General features: G+C 40.1%; 1 protein-coding gene and 1 pseudogene across 3 annotated transcripts; both read left to right on the forward strand.

Annotated features, from left to right (window-relative positions):
• The first annotated feature begins 8,293 nt into the window (after positions 1-8,293).
• Positions 8,294-8,402, forward strand: LOC117457943 (5S ribosomal RNA; annotated as a pseudogene).
• Positions 8,403-12,117: 3,715 nt separating this feature from the next.
• LOC117457649 (sterile alpha motif domain-containing protein 3-like) lies at positions 12,118-16,236 on the forward strand. Of its 3 annotated transcripts, none has more exons than XM_034097837.2 (8): positions 12,118-12,155; positions 12,872-13,016; positions 13,222-13,309; positions 13,499-13,654; positions 13,846-14,052; positions 14,270-14,433; positions 14,742-14,821; positions 15,019-16,236. In XM_034097837.2, exons 2-6 carry the CDS (start codon positions 12,874-12,876, stop codon positions 14,306-14,308), a joined length of 633 nt encoding a protein of 210 aa, XP_033953728.1. In that variant the 5' UTR covers positions 12,118-12,155; positions 12,872-12,873; the 3' UTR covers positions 14,309-14,433; positions 14,742-14,821; positions 15,019-16,236. The 3 variants fall into 3 exon arrangements, with proteins under 3 accessions (XP_033953728.1, XP_033953727.1, XP_033953726.1); XM_034097836.2 differs by having other exon boundaries at positions 12,130-12,363; XM_034097835.2 differs by having other exon boundaries at positions 12,130-13,016.
• Positions 16,237-16,455: the final 219 nt, after the last annotated feature.

Raw genomic sequence — 16,455 nt, forward strand, 5'->3', positions numbered from 1 at the left:
TGTAGTTACTTCGGCATCACTTTGAAACGTGTATTACAATTAAATCACTGTCAAATATGTTCATTTTGTTGTAGTTGGTATCTCCTATAGGATTTACATGGAGATACTTCCCGCCCCCTCTCCAGCGCGTCTTGTTTGAATGACAGGAGCAAACACAGCTGACAGCCGCGGTGAAACTCAAGCAATTAGAGCGATGCGAATATTGGGTAGTCTACCATAGTATTTACATGGAGATAAGCCCCTTAAAAACCATGAATTAATAAAGCATTAATTCTGTGTTTACTCCTGTGATTCAAAAAAGACGCTGGAGAGGGGGCGGGCCGGATCTCCATGTAAATCCTATCGGAATCGGATCGATCAGGCTAAACTAACCTGTAGCTGCTCCGTCCACACTCACAACAACATCATACAGACATAAATAAAGCAGCGACTGTATTCGCCATGACATAGACAGTCGGTGTTTTGCATATCTTTAATTTTTGTCCAGTTTCTGAACAGATATGAGGAGCTGTGAGCTCTGAGTGTGTGCTAACAGCTAACGGCTGATGTGTTGGGCCAATCACGAAGTCATTTCTTGATTGGCAGCAAAAACAACCAATCACAGCAGTGCTTCTCTGGCTGGCTCTGTCCAATCACAAACAATAAGTGTTCTCCCTAAGGAATACCCTTTCCGTCCAATGTGGAATGCTGCAGTGTTTTGTGAAATGCTGCGGCATTTTGTGAAATGCTGTGGCATTTTGTGAAATGCTGTGGTTTCTTGCACTTCAGGGCCACCGTACCATAGAGATGTTTTTATTTTAAAGTAAATTCAGATGGAACATAGTAAAAACATGTAAATTCTAATGTCCGCCTAAAAAAAAAACATTACTTATAGTGAAAACCACCCTTGAATGATGAGTTTAGTAGACTAAAACTAGAGGTTTAGAAAAATAAAGTCCACCTCACCTCTGGGTAATTTGGGAACCATCAGTTCCATTTGAACGTTTTCACTGTAAAAATCATTTTATCACTATAGGTATTCATTCCATCCAAATACAACTGTTGTGAAAAAAATAAATAAAATAAAACATACTCTGTTATCTTCTTATGGCGCATTTCCACTGCAACGGGGTAGCCCCGTTTAAGCGTCCCTAAGCGTCCTCGCTCAGGCCTCGGGCTGCCTCGCTGGCCGGCCGAGGCCGTGGCGCATTTCCATTACAGTTTAGGACCTGGGGTAGCAACGCAGTGTAGGCGGGGCGATCAGCTTTTTGGTCGGAGCGACGCTGGGTAAAACTGCAGTGGCGTCATCTTCAATGCGACACAACTCACAAAACACACACAACAATGGAGGATGTGGAAGCGATCGTTTACTTGTTTCTTGGTGTGTGGCTTGTTATCACAGCAAGAAGGAAAGTGATCACAGCAAGCATTGTATTGTATTCATTGTATTGAACATAAATAAATCCTTTTTTTTTTCAATATACATGTGTTTGTCAAATGTTTTAAACAAATATCTGAATTGAATATTTGAATTTCAAGCACCAGTAAGTACTGCCCCATAATAACATTTGAGGAAATATCAGATCATGAAAAGAAAATCTTTCTAATCAATTAAGCAAATATCAAAGCTAACTATAAACATAAATACTAAAGTGTAAAACACAGCAAAACTATATTCATAAATGCAAGTGTAAAATAGTGTGGACAATTGTAAACATGGATGGAGACTAAAGTATCCACAACATAAAATAATATTAAATATAACCTCAATCTTTCTTCTAGACATGTTAAAAGCTTGCTTGAATGGGTTATAGGTTTATTTTGTTCTCTCGTCTTTTAAATATATAAGGAATGTGTTGTTTGAGTCTAGTAGAACGAGGGTATTACAATTGAGCAATTTCTACATGTATTATGTATTTATCATGTATTCTTAATACTATTACAAAATAAACATGTAATAATGTTTTAGAGGAGGACCTCAAGCTAGCAAACTAAATGTCTTGCTTTAAATCTCTTAAAAGTAAGGGGCTTTTTCCTAACTGATGGTGTTTGTTATTGCTTTATAAATTCATGTATGTTTATGATTTTTTTTATGTTGGGTGCCATTCATTATCAACAAGAGATAAGATAAGTCAAAGAAGTACTTTATTGATGGCAGTATACAAATACAAATGTTGTATCAAAAAGGCATGCCATTAAACAATACAAATAAAAAATGTAAAACTGTATTGCAGCCAGCATAAATATACATGGAATTGTAAATATAAAATGAACATTTTAAAGAAAATAAATAAACAAGGAAGTACAAATGTTGCATTTAAAAATTAACTAGATAACAAATATATAATATGTACAATAACTATTAAGGTTTTTTGAAGTATCAGGGAGGAGACGGGCCACGTCGGCTGCCCAGTCATGGTGCCGTTCCTGCTGGGCCCGATCCTCTCCTCCTCGTTTCCTCTTGCCTGGGTGACAATAAGATAATAATTAGCAATAAGGAAAACACACAGGACAGGTACAGTTCACACAAGGATATAAGAATAACATGTATAAACAGAAAAACAGTAAGGTGAACTAAAGAAAGTTCTGGCCCTAGATGTTTACAATGATTGTGAAAGTGAATTACATTATGTCCAGCCTGTTGATAATGAATATAAATATATGTATATGATAGGATGTCACACACAACTGTACTAGCTGCTTACTAGCTAAGACTTTACTTGTAACAGAGCATTTCCACACAGTGATATAGCTTATTTTAATTACTGACGATGGATGATCCACGGTTTAAAAAAACAAAAACACAATTCCAGTCGTTTTGCCATTTCTATTTCTTACCTAGAACCACACGCTGCGGTGTCGTGATGGCACTCGGTGTTGGTGGTTGAGTCGGTGTCGATTCTTCGGCTGGGGTCCGTTCTGGATTCGATGACGATGTGGACGGAACACTGCCGTTGTTCGGGAATGTTCCTCCTCACGAGTCCCAATGTAATCATCTAGAACAGCAAAATGACTTGTTAATTCCACAAACTACTGCAGCACAATACTAAATGGCAACAACAACTATAGAAAAGAAAAACTGAACGTAAACAATGGCAATGGTGTTAGCAAACAATAGCTCTAGCTAAGGCTATCTGCCTAGGCTATCTGCCTTAGCTAGCTATGTAGCTCTTCGGGGCTCCATAAAAGCACGGGTTGTCGAATATTAATGTAAGGATAAAATAGACTTCTTTGTTAGAAGTGAGCGTACCTTGCAGGGACTCCAGTAAAGCCGTTCCGTTTTCCCTACATCGCAGGAAAATCCGCGCTCGGACATCTGTGCAGAGACATCCTGGAACACTTTCACATTTCGCGTTGTTCCGTCGAGCTCTCGCTGGATTGTATCATCCCCAATGAGATGTAGGAACGTCGTCACCTCCTCGGTCGACCACGGTGTGCTTTTCTTCGACGTTGCCATTTTTGTAGCTCCTCCGTTTACAAAATGCTGCAAGCTTGCTTCTTGATATATATGTGACGCGAGGGATGATCTCGCGCGCGATCTTGTGACGATTCTCTCTGACCAATCAGCAGTCGAGTGTTGACGTCACAGCCCTGGCCTGGTCTGATAGAACCACGATTTTATGGGGCCGGAAAAAGAGAGAAAAAGTACCCGCTAGCCGGTACTAGGCTATATGGAAATGCCACCAAAAACTGGCCTGGCCGCTTGAGGACGGTCCAGGACGCTTAAACGGGGCTACCCGCTGCAGTGGAAATGCGCCATTAGACCCCACCGACCCGAAATCGCGTCATTTTCAGGAAACAACATCTAAGGAAGCTTAATATTTAATAAACTATGAATATTTTATATCCATAGAACGGGGAAAAAACTAATTTAACTGATCTTTTTCATTTATTTTTTCACAAAAAACACACAATGCTAACAGTGAGCCTCTGAATTAGCCCCGAGCGAAAAATGCTAACCTATTACTGCACCGAAAATCACTCCTAGCTCCCTTATTACTTATCCTAGCTCTACATCCAACACATTGTTTATGACCGCAAGGAGACACAGAATCTAACGGTGCCCACCTCAACACTAAAAGATACAAACTAGCGAGGTTACCAACAAAAACGTACATCAAAACAAGTGGCGCTAGGTATTAGCATTAGCACTGCACACACCCACGGCGTGTTCCAATGAAAAGCATACATATATATAAATAAAGTATAAAGTATAGGTCAACACATTTCAGTATAACACACCAATTGCAATATTACTCACGTTTGACACCGTGGAGCAGGGTTTCTATGTAGCCCTACCGAGAAGTGGGTAGTTTAATGAGTCTGTTGACGACAAAACCTCCGCGCACACAGACAGCCAAGGCAAGCTACCTGAATTAAGTCTCTCCCTAAACCGGCAATACCGGAAATGTGACATCCGGTTTGTCCTTCACAATAAAGTTTTTCAAAATAAAGATACATTTAATATTGACATATCAAATTGATTCAAATGTCTTACACAACACATGTATCGAGACAATAAATGAACTGTTTATATAGTCGATCAACACTGTGTATGTTACTCATTACAGGATAATCACATGGCACTAAATCAGACCGGCTGTTCTCCTCTGTTTACATCCTGCTGGTTTAAATTATGTGTTCTATAGGCTCTGTGCACAAGATTGAGTTGAGTAGTGAGCCATTCGGTTTTTTTCATGGTGAGATGTCTGCTGAGAGGTCATTGTATACCTCGCTGACTTTGAGGACATCTGGGTCTGGCAGCTCCCCCCGCACGGCCTTGTAACGTGTACTCCTTTGAACACAGCTACATACAATTACTTAGGACAATATATATTACCTTACACCGTCAGCAACTGTAAACTGCTTTGGCATAGTGGAAATGAACACCATGTCACTCACTCTGCCTGGTTTCACACACTATTAATTACACAAAAGAATTGTCAATTTAATTGAAAAGGTTGTTGATGCAATATACTAAATCAGCTCTTGGCACAAAGGAAATACTCATTAAATCATGGATTGGCTGTGAACACATACTGTTCTATTGTATTGCATAGAAAGATGTGTTACTGTTCTGCTTGTAGTGGAAATACTGTTTGTAGTCGTAGATAGAAAAACAAAGATGGAAAACATTTCACCATACATTGTTTAGGAGTTTTATATGTATTGGGTGTTTATGGTTAATGTGGGAAATTAATAAGCAGAGCTGTTGCTGGTACATTTCTGTGCCATCATAATAGTAATGTGTATACAGCGTTTCGTGAATATCTGGAAAAATATGCGAGTAGTTTGGAGTAATTTGAGACTGGTACAGAAATGGTACATTCTCTGTTAGCCTACGTTCGCCCCGATTGAGCTAGCAACTATTTTATTCGCAATTTAACATCATATTGGATATGGGCTTAACTTGTCCTGGACTGGAATTTTTCCGATCTTTTCCCGAGGAGGTGTTTGCGAAAAAGCGCTTAAAACGCATGAATAACACCGATATTTCAAAATGGCCGACTTTCTGGGGGGCGGGGCTAATGGAAGCTATTTTGAAATATGTCCGCAATTCCATCAGTAATGTCTGTGGCAAGATTGAGGTAGTTTGGAGAAACTATATGTGACTATCGCACAATAGGGGGCGCTACTGAGCTGGTGTACAAAAATGTAAAAAAAATGTGTACAGTCTGGAAAAAGACGTGGGTTGTGACGTGTGTTCCAAGTTTTGCGTCCAAAAGTCATTTTAGCGATTTTGTGGCATTTAAATCGTCAAAATTGGTACATGTTCCGTTAGCTTACGAGCTCCCCGTTTGAGCAGTCGACTATTCATTCGCAATTTAGCATCACATTGGATATGGGCTGATCTTGTCCTGGTTTGAAATTTTTCCGATTATTTTCCTAGGAGAAGTATGCGAAAATGCGCTTAAAATGGACATATTTCAAAATGGCCGACTTCATGGGGGGCGGAGATAATGGAAGCCATTTTGAAATATGTCCGCATTTCCATGAGGAATCTCTGTGCCAAGTTTCGGGTAGTTCGAAGAAACTATTTGACTACCGCACAATAGGGGGCGCTACTGAGCCATATTTGCTAAAACGTCCGATTTTTTTCTACAGTCTGGAGAAGGTTGTGGGCTGTGACATGCGTTCCGAATTTAAAGGCCGTAACTCATTTTCTCCCCTACTTATGGCTCGGTACATTTTTTAACCCTTCGATTTCGAGAAAAAACTGAATAGGACACGCCCACATTTTTCATTGGTTGCGACCCTTTAAATCTAAGTTTATACTCACCCTGCCAGTATGTCTATGACAATATATTTTTTTTTAGTCCATCGGTTCTTGAGAGGTCGAATAATCGATTATTATTCGCCAGGGCTGCCGAATAATCGATTTTGATCATGGTCATTTTCTGGCAACCCTAGTTTGGAGCCCCATGTTTGCTGGCACATTACATGGACATTTTGCAAAAAACTGAAAGTTGCCCATTACATCTTGAATCATGACTTTTATCAACAATGCATTCATATAAAATAGAGCATCTCAGTCTTGGTGTGTGAATCAGGGATCGACATTAAGGATGGCCCGATGGCCCCTGGCCATCTAGCATTTAGCTCGGGCAATGAAGCCTCACCTGCTGGTTGCCCGATCGGGCAATCTATTATGCCAGTATCATGCAGCTCACGGATCCAGTAATGAGTGACCCGACAGTAAAACTAAACACATCTATAACTAGTTTAGGTAGTTTGAGAAGTAATTAAAATAGCTACGTGTGATATTCTAATCTGAAGTCTGTGTTTTGTCCGCTCACCGCTGCATGTGATTATGCAGAGCTGCGTGTCGACTCGTCAGCAGCAGCAGCTGATCTCTCTCTCCCGTCAGATTAGACTTCACTCGCGTTTATGTCCATATCGATCAGATCCAGCTAGTTCTAGCTAATGATATGACTACCTGCTTATTAAAAGACACCTAAACAATAAGCATCGCTATGCAACTGGGTGAGGCCACAAAGTATAGCTCAGCATTATGCATTTGTTTACATTCCCACCGGAACCCTGAGGCATTACCAACAGATCAACGCACAATCAACCCATACAGGACATCTCTTTCTCCACATTAAGTGTTAGACATTAGAGTTGACTATTCTTGTCTGTCACATAAGTGGCGCAACTGAATACTACCCGGACAATGAATCGAATGCTCCACATTTTCGCGGGAATTTCAGTTTGTTACGGATTCTGATGCTGAATACATAATGATCAAATAATTTAAAGTCAGTGTATTACAATGTTTCTTAGTCCACCAAAGCAAGGTGAACAACCTGGAAAGAAGAGAAAGACTAAGCTGCAGCCCCCCCCCCCCCCCCCCGAAAAAAGAGAATCAAAGTCATAGGTATGTGCCCAATAATATTTTCTTCAAAGTAAATATTCAATATTTTTTCTTCAAAAGTAAATATTTTCTTCATAAGTAAATATGGGCATAACATGTTTTAATAGAGAGACAGGAATATAATTTCACATTTGTTATGATATAAATGATTTTTTATGGTGGTCCAGAGACAGGGATTATAATTTGACATTTTGTATGTGTTTGCAGATGTGCTCATCAAGCACCTGGAGAAAAGATTCCAAGATCTCCAGAAAGGGAGTGTCCCTTCAAAATGTTCCATCTTCAACCCCAGTCAGTGGCCCTCTGACAGACAGAGGGCCATTGAGTCGTTGAATCAGCAAACACAAACAAGAAGAAGTGAAATTAAGAATAACATTAAATAAATTGTACAATATAATATTGTGGTGGTTCATCTTATAATTCTAGAGAATGCACCAGACAGCATCTAAGACCTGCAGGTCCCCCAAACCTTTAGTGTGTCATTTCGTCCGCGCGCATTTTTCAGGGCCATCTCTATTGGACTCAGGGCCATCTGTAAATTAGCTTAGATGGCCCACAGGGCCATCTCCCAAAATCCTTAATGTCATGCCCTGGTGAATGCTTGTTTGGCGTTTGGCTGAAAGTTCAATTCAAGCTTTCTTTTGCAAAGTGCTGGAATCGGCTGCCATTTAAGTAAGATCTGCCCAAACGATGGTCCGTTCTGAAAGGGGGAACTACGCTGACGACTTTTAATCCGTTTCTATGGCAGTTTTGCTCCGTTTATTGATTTTGGTTGTACTTTAATAAAGCTTGTCTGTACTTCAAATCTTTCTCCTCGCTTTCTCTTGCCAGTAGTTTAGGCTCCAAGCTTGAGTAAAATAGGATAGATTGTATCTTAGCTGTAGAAGAAGGCTGCGTTATCAGCGGTGTTGAAGTAGCATGTGTGCGGGTTCAATTTTCGTTTACGCCCATACTACCCTGAACACGCCCGATCTCGGAAGCCAAGCAGGGTCGGGCCGGGTCAGTACTTGGATGGGAGACTGCCTGGGAATACCCGGTGCCGTAAGCATTTTATTTATTTATTAGATGTTAAAATTCATCAACATCTAAAATTCATCAATTCATCAACAGAATAAATGTATTAAAATAATATTTAACTGTTATCAAAACTTAGTGCAACTGTAGAAGCTTGCTATGTTCGGTTGTCTCACTGAAAGAATCACTTTTAACATGTTTTTTTACAGTCAATATGCAGAGACAAAGGGTCGCAGTTCTCACTATGTGCAATAATATTTGCCTTAAATACATTGAAATGTGAAAGTTGAACAAGAAAGTTATGTTGCTTGGTAAACATGTAAATGTAACCTTTTGCTAAGAAAGTACACTCAACATCACTGATGTGTAGGTGATCTAGTATTTAGCAGTGGTGAACCGTGGCTATCACAACTGGACCGAGGGGAACTCTGAAAGAATACGCCCATTGGGTACAAATCAATATATGATTGGTTGATCAAACTGTCAGTCCAAACGTATGCTCTCATTCAGTGCAACGGCCAGGGCATTCTATCAAGGATCTAGAATACCTTGGTTGAAGGATATTCTACCCAGAGACCCAGAACAAGATCTGATTGGTTGCTTTCTTTTCTAACACAAAACCACTGAAATGCGTAGTGTGTAACGATCAACTATCTAAACTAGTTGTGTTAATTAAACGCGCAAGGGGTTCTTGAATGAAATAAGATTATAAAGGTAAACAGAAATAATAAACGGATAATCTGCTCCTTAAACAAAATAAACAGAGACAGATTTCATGCATGGATCCATTATATTGACAGTTTTCCAGCCACACAACACAAACAAAACAAAACAGTCCGCTCTGGGATACACAAAAAGTGTCTTTACTGCCTAATCCAGGCTATTGTTCATTGAGAAAAATACTGTTGCTCCTGCGCCCGTCGGCGGCAAAAACAGAAATGTTTGTAGGCCTTTTCAGGCTATATTCCACACAAAAAAGAAACACGAAGTCCTGCGTGGCACACAGGAGCGATCTCACCCTGTGTCGGAGAGAATCTCTCTCTCTCTCTCTGTGCGCGTCCTCTCCAAGGAGACGTGCTTCCAGGTCGGTCGATGCAATATCCACATACGGTTACTTTCAGTTACTTCCCCATTGCATTTGTACACATGCTGAGAAACCGTAACTATCCCGCTGAATACCCGCATTCACCATACACAGGTTTCCTCCTCCCGTGAGAACCACCCCTGGCATCCTGTTGACGTGCCCTCTAAAAAGCCTCTGGGCGCGCCGCGACAGGTGAATATGCAAATGAGGCTTGCAGAACCACACCCTCAAACCTTAAATAAAAGTGGACATTTTAACGACTGTAGTTGCGAGGATAATACACATGCATCAATGATCTCATTTCATTTGAATCTAAACTACATGCCTTAACCCTTTCCCCTGCCCCTACATTTTATAACAAACACTGAGATCAATCTGCGACTGTCACAGATTCCCCCCCCCCCCCCCACCGGAGGTATGAGGGGCTGCACCCCGAAGTAGGGCTTTAGGTTGACCACATTGATAGTGTCCATTTTCTTGTTCTGGCCGTTCCACTTTATCTGGTAATTGATAGGGCCTAATTTTCTCACCACTGTAGCTGGACCCGACCATTTAGGCGCAAGCTTTGCTGAGAAGTTCTCTGATGCTTTAGCGAGTGGGTGAATGCGGACCCAGACCAGGTCTCCCAGCAGGAGTTGTACACCTCTCCTGTGGGTATTATAATACTTGGCTTGTCTGGCTTGGCATACTCCAGCTCCCCGATCAGAAACCAACTCACGTGGGACACCGAAACGGGTGAAGATCTCATCTTTCAAGACGGCGACAATTTTGTGAGTTTTGCTGTCTTTTAGGGGAAACATCTCAACCCACTTTGTGAAATAATCCACAACCACGAGGAGAAAGCAATTGCCTTTTTTACTGCGGGGAAAAGGTCCCATAAGATCAATCCCTAGCTTTTCCCAGAGGTCCATTTATGTTCTCTAAGGTACAACTGCTGGTGATGTACCCTCAAAGGGTCATAGTTGATCCATAAGGTACTAATAGGTACTTTTTCTAGGTTGATAAGGTACATATAAGTTCCAAACTGAGAAAGGGTCCATGTCTGTACCATTTTTCCATCATATAGGGGTACAATCACAAAGATGTCAGTGTGTGACCAAAATGCTGTTGGGGGATGGGATGGTTAATGCATCAGGGCTGCTAAGGCAATTGTGAAATCTGGTTTTGTGCGTGCACACATTCATTAAGCCTAGGTTCAACAATACTTTTTTATTGTCGGTGAAATTTGATTAGAAGGAATTGAGTTGTAATGTAGACCTACACAATTCCATGTAATATTTAGGCTGAAGCCTTTTAGAGGCTGGAAATATTAGAATTGGAAAACAAATTACTTAATTTCAAATATTTATCCAGGAAACAACAGTGATGATAAGGCTAAATAAAGAGCTACAATGGTGGATTTGGATATTTGAATGAGAGTTCACACATGCGCATTCGGTGTAGCAGTAGCAACGGCAGACATGTCATTTGCTTATTCAAACTTCAAACTGTCATTTGCACTTGGCGGCAAACCATGGAGCTTTCAACCGAGGAGCTTCTCCAGAAGTTGGAAGAGTCAGGAATAAAGGTGACCGAAGAAGAGGCACAGAGATTCAGAGGTAATATTATGTTGACATACTGCGTTATGTTCTATGCCAGTGCTTCTCAAAGTATGGTCCGCGGACCACTGGTGGTCCGTGAGTGCCCCCTAGTGGTCCGTGAGTATATTGGTAACATTTCACATTTGAAATAAATAAATACATTTAAGTTTTCCGCACTCTCGCTGGAATATCTCCGCAATGGAACAAGCTTACGTTTCACTTTCTATTGCATGATAAAGCCCAGGGCAACACCTTCGTCACACATGTTGCCACTTGTTTGTCCCATTTCCAGGCGATTTATAATCTGTTATAGAAAAACGATGTGTTTTGGGATATTTGTGGAGTTAGGTGGTCCGCGAGTGTTTTTTATTGGTTAAGTGGTCCTTGGTATGAAAAAGTTTGAGAAACACTGTTCTATGCAATCTATTCTGTCTAAACTGAAGAAACTTTAACTGAACTGAATGGCTAAATTGCTAGCTAGCGTTATCTAGAAAATTGACGTTATCAGCCTAGGGTTAGCTACCGTTAGCTTGCTAAACTCAGCCATTTAACCGTTTTATCGCTCCAAAAATACAGGTTCCAGTGCATGACCAAGGTATGGCTTTATAGACCATATCTGCTAAGTTAAATGATTTATCTAAAGGTCGTGTCTAATTGAGTTGAACCGAATGGCTTGCTTGCTAGCTAAAAAGCTAGCTAGCTAAAGTTAGTGAACCTATTGAAGCTAACATTAAGTGCGGTCAATCTGAAATAGCCTGTGAGGTTCCACTTTAATAAGTTAACCTTAAGACTGTGGAAATCCTAACAATTGTTACGATTGCACGTTAACGGTTCAGTAATGTTATGCCTTCATGAGTGTAATAAGGGCTTAATTTGCCATGTCGTTGTGTTTGACATGCTTCTTGTTATTGAATATAAAAAAGAGAGATGCATTTCACTTAAAATCCCTCTTCATTTTATGTTGTTACTATTGTCATTTTTCCGTTAATTTATAAGGTCTATATGTACCTTTTTGATATGGGGTTTTAAGCGGAGTTTTTTGTTTTGTTTACGTTATCCCGTTGATTACGTCATCAGCTTGCTCAGCGTGATTTCTCCTCAGTCCGCAGATTTCTGCCGTGAGGTACAAGTGTTTTTAAAAGTTTGAAAAACCTTGTTAATCCATTAACGTTAGTTCAGTTCATGGTGCAGCTATCGACGTGCCATTGTTTTGAATAGGACTGTCTACACAGAGGCGTTTTGTCGAGTACAGGAGTTATATTATAGTTGCTAGTTTTTGGCTAATGTTAGCTTGATTGAGTGAAGCTCTTGTACGTGATCCCGTCTCTCAAGTAAGGCTGCGCCTGAAAGAGAAGCCGCTGAGTTTTGTGCTTGTGCTCCTATTACTTTGTCCAGGTGTGATTGTATGTTGTGCTGAGTCAATGTTTTTCCTAATAAGTTAGCCCTGAACTGTGTGTAGCCCTGAACTGTGTGTAGCCCTGAACTGTGTGTAGCACTGTCCGGCTGCACATAAAAGCTACTAAACCAGGCGCTATTGATGTCGTTTATCAAATGCGTTTATGCTCCGCATGGGTCAGTAATGTCTGTTTTGGACGGTGACCAGTAACCTGCTCTCACGGTAGCTATTGATTTTACTACACACTGGCAGACCAAGAGTTACCGTTTTTTTTATACAAGATGTGCTCCATCTACTCTCTTAATGTATATATTTTGTATTTGTTTGGTTTGAAAAATGACTATTAAACAGCATTCACACTAATTATGTGTTACTTTGGGGTTGATCTGTCTACTACTGGTAATACAAGTTCCTCATCTCCTCCCTTCCCCACCCCATGTCAGAAATGAGGCAAAGAGGAGACTGCCTGCTGGATTCGTTCTTCCAACTTCAGACCAAACTTGATAACAAAGAAGCTTGTCAGAAGTCATCCAGAGATCGACATAGGACCATTCGTGTTCTCCATGAAGCAATAATAGAATACACAATGTAAGTCAGTATTGTCCTTTTTTACTCTGCTTCACCAATATACTTCAGGCAGATAAGATGCAAAGCCACATTTACTGTGGGAAGTGATGAATTGTGGGAATTTCAAGATCCATGCTAAGATGTATGTTCACAATTGTGGCTTTTAAACAGCAATTTGTTGGTAGAGTATAAATAGCTTTATTCCTTAATGTAATCTTTCTTACAGGCATCCCACCAACACAGAATATGTGCAAGTGGTTCAAGCACTTATTATGAAGTACCCCTTCCTTAAGGATCTGGAGAGAAATGGCTATGTAAGTTAAAAAGATAGTTGATGTGATATTATGCAGCTAGTTATTTTCTGATGTAATGATTTTGAAAACATTGAATGATATAAAATACAATAATGCATACAAATGTATTATGTTTATGCTTTCCTTGGATACGTTCATTTAATTGTTTTGTAATAGTGCGGGTTATCTTTGTTTCATTGTCTGTGTTAGCATACCTGGCATCAGTCCCTCAAACGCAAATTCAAAGCAGAGCGTGCACCTTTAATCCACGAAGATGAGGTGAAAAGGAGTAAGGAAAAGTTTGGTCACAAGAGAGCCAGAGAGTCTACGAAAGCTGCAAGAAGCTGTTGCAGATCTGTGTCAGGAGTGAGTGAATTTATGTAGCTGCATACCTTGATTGGAGAAGTCATTGTGCACAATAATATTTTACTGGAAGTGTCTGTGAACAGTAATGTTTTGTGCAAAATTCTAGTTCAGATGAGATAAAAAAAAATGTTGCATTGTGAAGTTGAACTTCAAACTTGAACTGTTTCCTTTTCACTTTTTATTTCCAACAGGTGCCTGCTGTAATCGGTGAGGATGCATCCTCTATTGAGAGGCATGTGCACGTTCTGCAAATGCAGTATGAGAAGATGAACCCAGACACCTCTGTTGTAAAAGACCGAATGCAGCTAACTTTTTCATGGCAGCGAAAGGAGATCGCGGATGGAATGACAGTTGAGGATGTTCTGAAAAAATATCCTTTCCTTAGAACACCCTCAGGGGTAAGTGATATGAATGAAAGTACATTCAGTCAATTTTCAGTTGTTCAAAGCACACATTTGGTGTTAATGTAAGTACTCCATAGCACTCGGAACTGTAACAGTCAATTTCATTGAAAAGAAGAAAAGAGAGTTCTTTTAATACTGGTCTGGTCCTTCAATATTGAGATGATTTGGTAAAATGACTAATGAATTTCCCCTTTCTATTAACTCTTTTCAGTTGTGCGATGAGGTTGACAGGATCCGCCCTCTGCGGTGAACTTGTGCCGGCGTTGGAAAGAGGGCTTCACCGGCATAGTGCCGAAGGTGGTCAAGCTAGAAAATCCCCATTAGCCAAAATGTACTCTGAAGCGAGGGAGGAAATGTTGGCAGAGGATCTACCAGGTATTCTACCGTTTTATTTTTGTTTATGGTCAGTGCTTTTTTTAAAGCGCTTTTGTAGAAAATAAATCATTATTTTATGAGTTATTTTTCTCTCGTACTAAAAGGCTTTAATAGGCACAGACTGGGTTTTCATTAAACTTTTGCATTCAATTTACAGAAAAGTCAACATGTTGCCTGAAGTGATTTCCATCTGCTTTGTGCACTCTTATCAAAAGGCAGTCAACTAGGCTAGGTCTTGAAAATCTCATTTGAGAATCTCAAATTACGTTTAAATGTTTAACTTTGACTTATTCCACCTTGTCCTACAGATGTGGACTTCCGTGCTGCGCTGATCCTGCTGCCCCACATCTTTAAAGAGAAGGCCGACCAGTTCATTACATTGGGACAGGTATGGAGTTAATCCCTTATAATCTACAGGGGTAAAACACTTGTTTTTGTCTCACTAGAAAATTGTAATAATTAAGTTTCATGCTGTTTTTTGCTAGACTATGATGATGGTATGGAGCCTTGATCATGAAGCTGGATCGGTTTTAATAACTTGCTAACTTCACCATTGTTCTGTAATTTTTATTTCTCTCTGATCAGCACGACGCTCCAAGTCCCTACCCAACTGTCCAGTTGGTAGACACCGACTGGAAGATGGCCTTTACCAGGAAGGTTTTGGTCAAATTGGACAGTGTGGATCTATGCAGGGGCGCAGGAGTTGAAGATGGGGTAATTTCAGCCTTCTGTGCCTACTTTGTTTTCAACTTAGCTTACCCACCCTACATGATGAATACCCTGACCTTTCTCCAACGTACTACACTAGACATTATTGAGGTGGCTGAAAAGCCCTTACCAGTCACTGTGACCCGAATTATCAATCTACTGTACTAAAAATGCCACGACCATATAGATGTACAAGGTGTAGAAGAACCACCTTCACCTTAATGAAACTGGTTCAACATGTTGGTCTTATCCACGCCCACAAAGCCAACTTTAATATTACTTGTGGACTAAATGACTGCAAGTCAGCGTTCACATTATACAAATCATTCAGGCGTCATGTGTATGGTAAACATGGAGAGCACGTGCTACCTGATAGCGGTGCGAATGATATGGACAATGACACTGATCTAAACAATGACAATGATATGGACAACATGGACAATGATCTACAGCCTGAGGCTAGGGCAGACATACCACCTAGTATGGATGAACTATTGGGAGTTTTCCCAAGACAACATTCTTGATGAATTTGAGATGGTGACAGGGGCAAGTACAGATACTCTGTTTTCATCGCTCCCATTAGAGTTACAGAGATGGCTTGCTCGTGTACACGGCAGTCAAGAAGCATTAAAAAAACATGCAGCATGTTTCAATGGTCATACATTGACAGTGTAAAATATGCATGTAAGATGTGTTGATTGTTGATTACATGATTTACATGCAGAGAATATTCCTCTTTTTTTCATAATCAAATATATTTTAAATGTTAACACACTGTGGCTTCTATGCCGTAAGCTTCTTGTCCCAATGTCTTATGATTCACACCTGCATGCATACACAGTCAATGTTGATACTCAATAGAGTGTTAATAAACCAGGACAAGAAAATGTTTAAGGGAATTGTGACTTAAAAGGGGGAAAGCTATTGTTCAATGAAATGCGTTATGCTGTATTGTGTGGCATTGATACATTTAACATTATTCTGAAATTCTGTATTGATAGAAAATATGTTTTTGTGATGTGGCATTTTTATATGAATTTTAATGTGATATTGCCATAAATTGTATGATTTAAATGTTGAAAGTGTTATAGATTGATGATGTAATTATTTTTTATGTTAATAAATCTGAGAAAAAATATTTTTTTTACTGTGTCCCATGTTGTACCGAGTACAAATTTGCCATCATAAGGTACAATGCTCTTGTCACTGGGGCAGTACCCTTTAAAGGCCAAATTTGTACCATTTCCAAGGGTACATTTAAGTCCTAGAGCATCAAGGTCCATTATTGTCCCCAGGGGTACATATTTGCCCCCA

The sequence above is a fragment of the Pseudochaenichthys georgianus genome, chromosome 13 (genome assembly GCF_902827115.2).
Source record: "Pseudochaenichthys georgianus chromosome 13, fPseGeo1.2, whole genome shotgun sequence".
Lineage (NCBI taxonomy): Eukaryota > Metazoa > Chordata > Actinopteri > Perciformes > Channichthyidae > Pseudochaenichthys > Pseudochaenichthys georgianus.

What these genes read in the sequence shown, in the direction of transcription:
- LOC117457649 (XM_034097835.2), top strand. Translation starts at nt 12,865, where the DNA reads ATGTCAGAAATGAGGCAAAGAGGAGACTGCCTGCTGGATTCGTTCTTC. An exon ending in ATCTGGAGAGAAATGGCTAT is followed by an intron (nt 13,310 to 13,498) that starts GTAAGTTAAAAA and finishes TGTCTGTGTTAG; the next exon opens with CATACCTGGCATCAGTCCCT. An exon ending in GTTGCAGATCTGTGTCAGGA is followed by an intron (nt 13,655 to 13,845) that starts GTGAGTGAATTT and finishes TATTTCCAACAG; the next exon opens with GTGCCTGCTGTAATCGGTGA.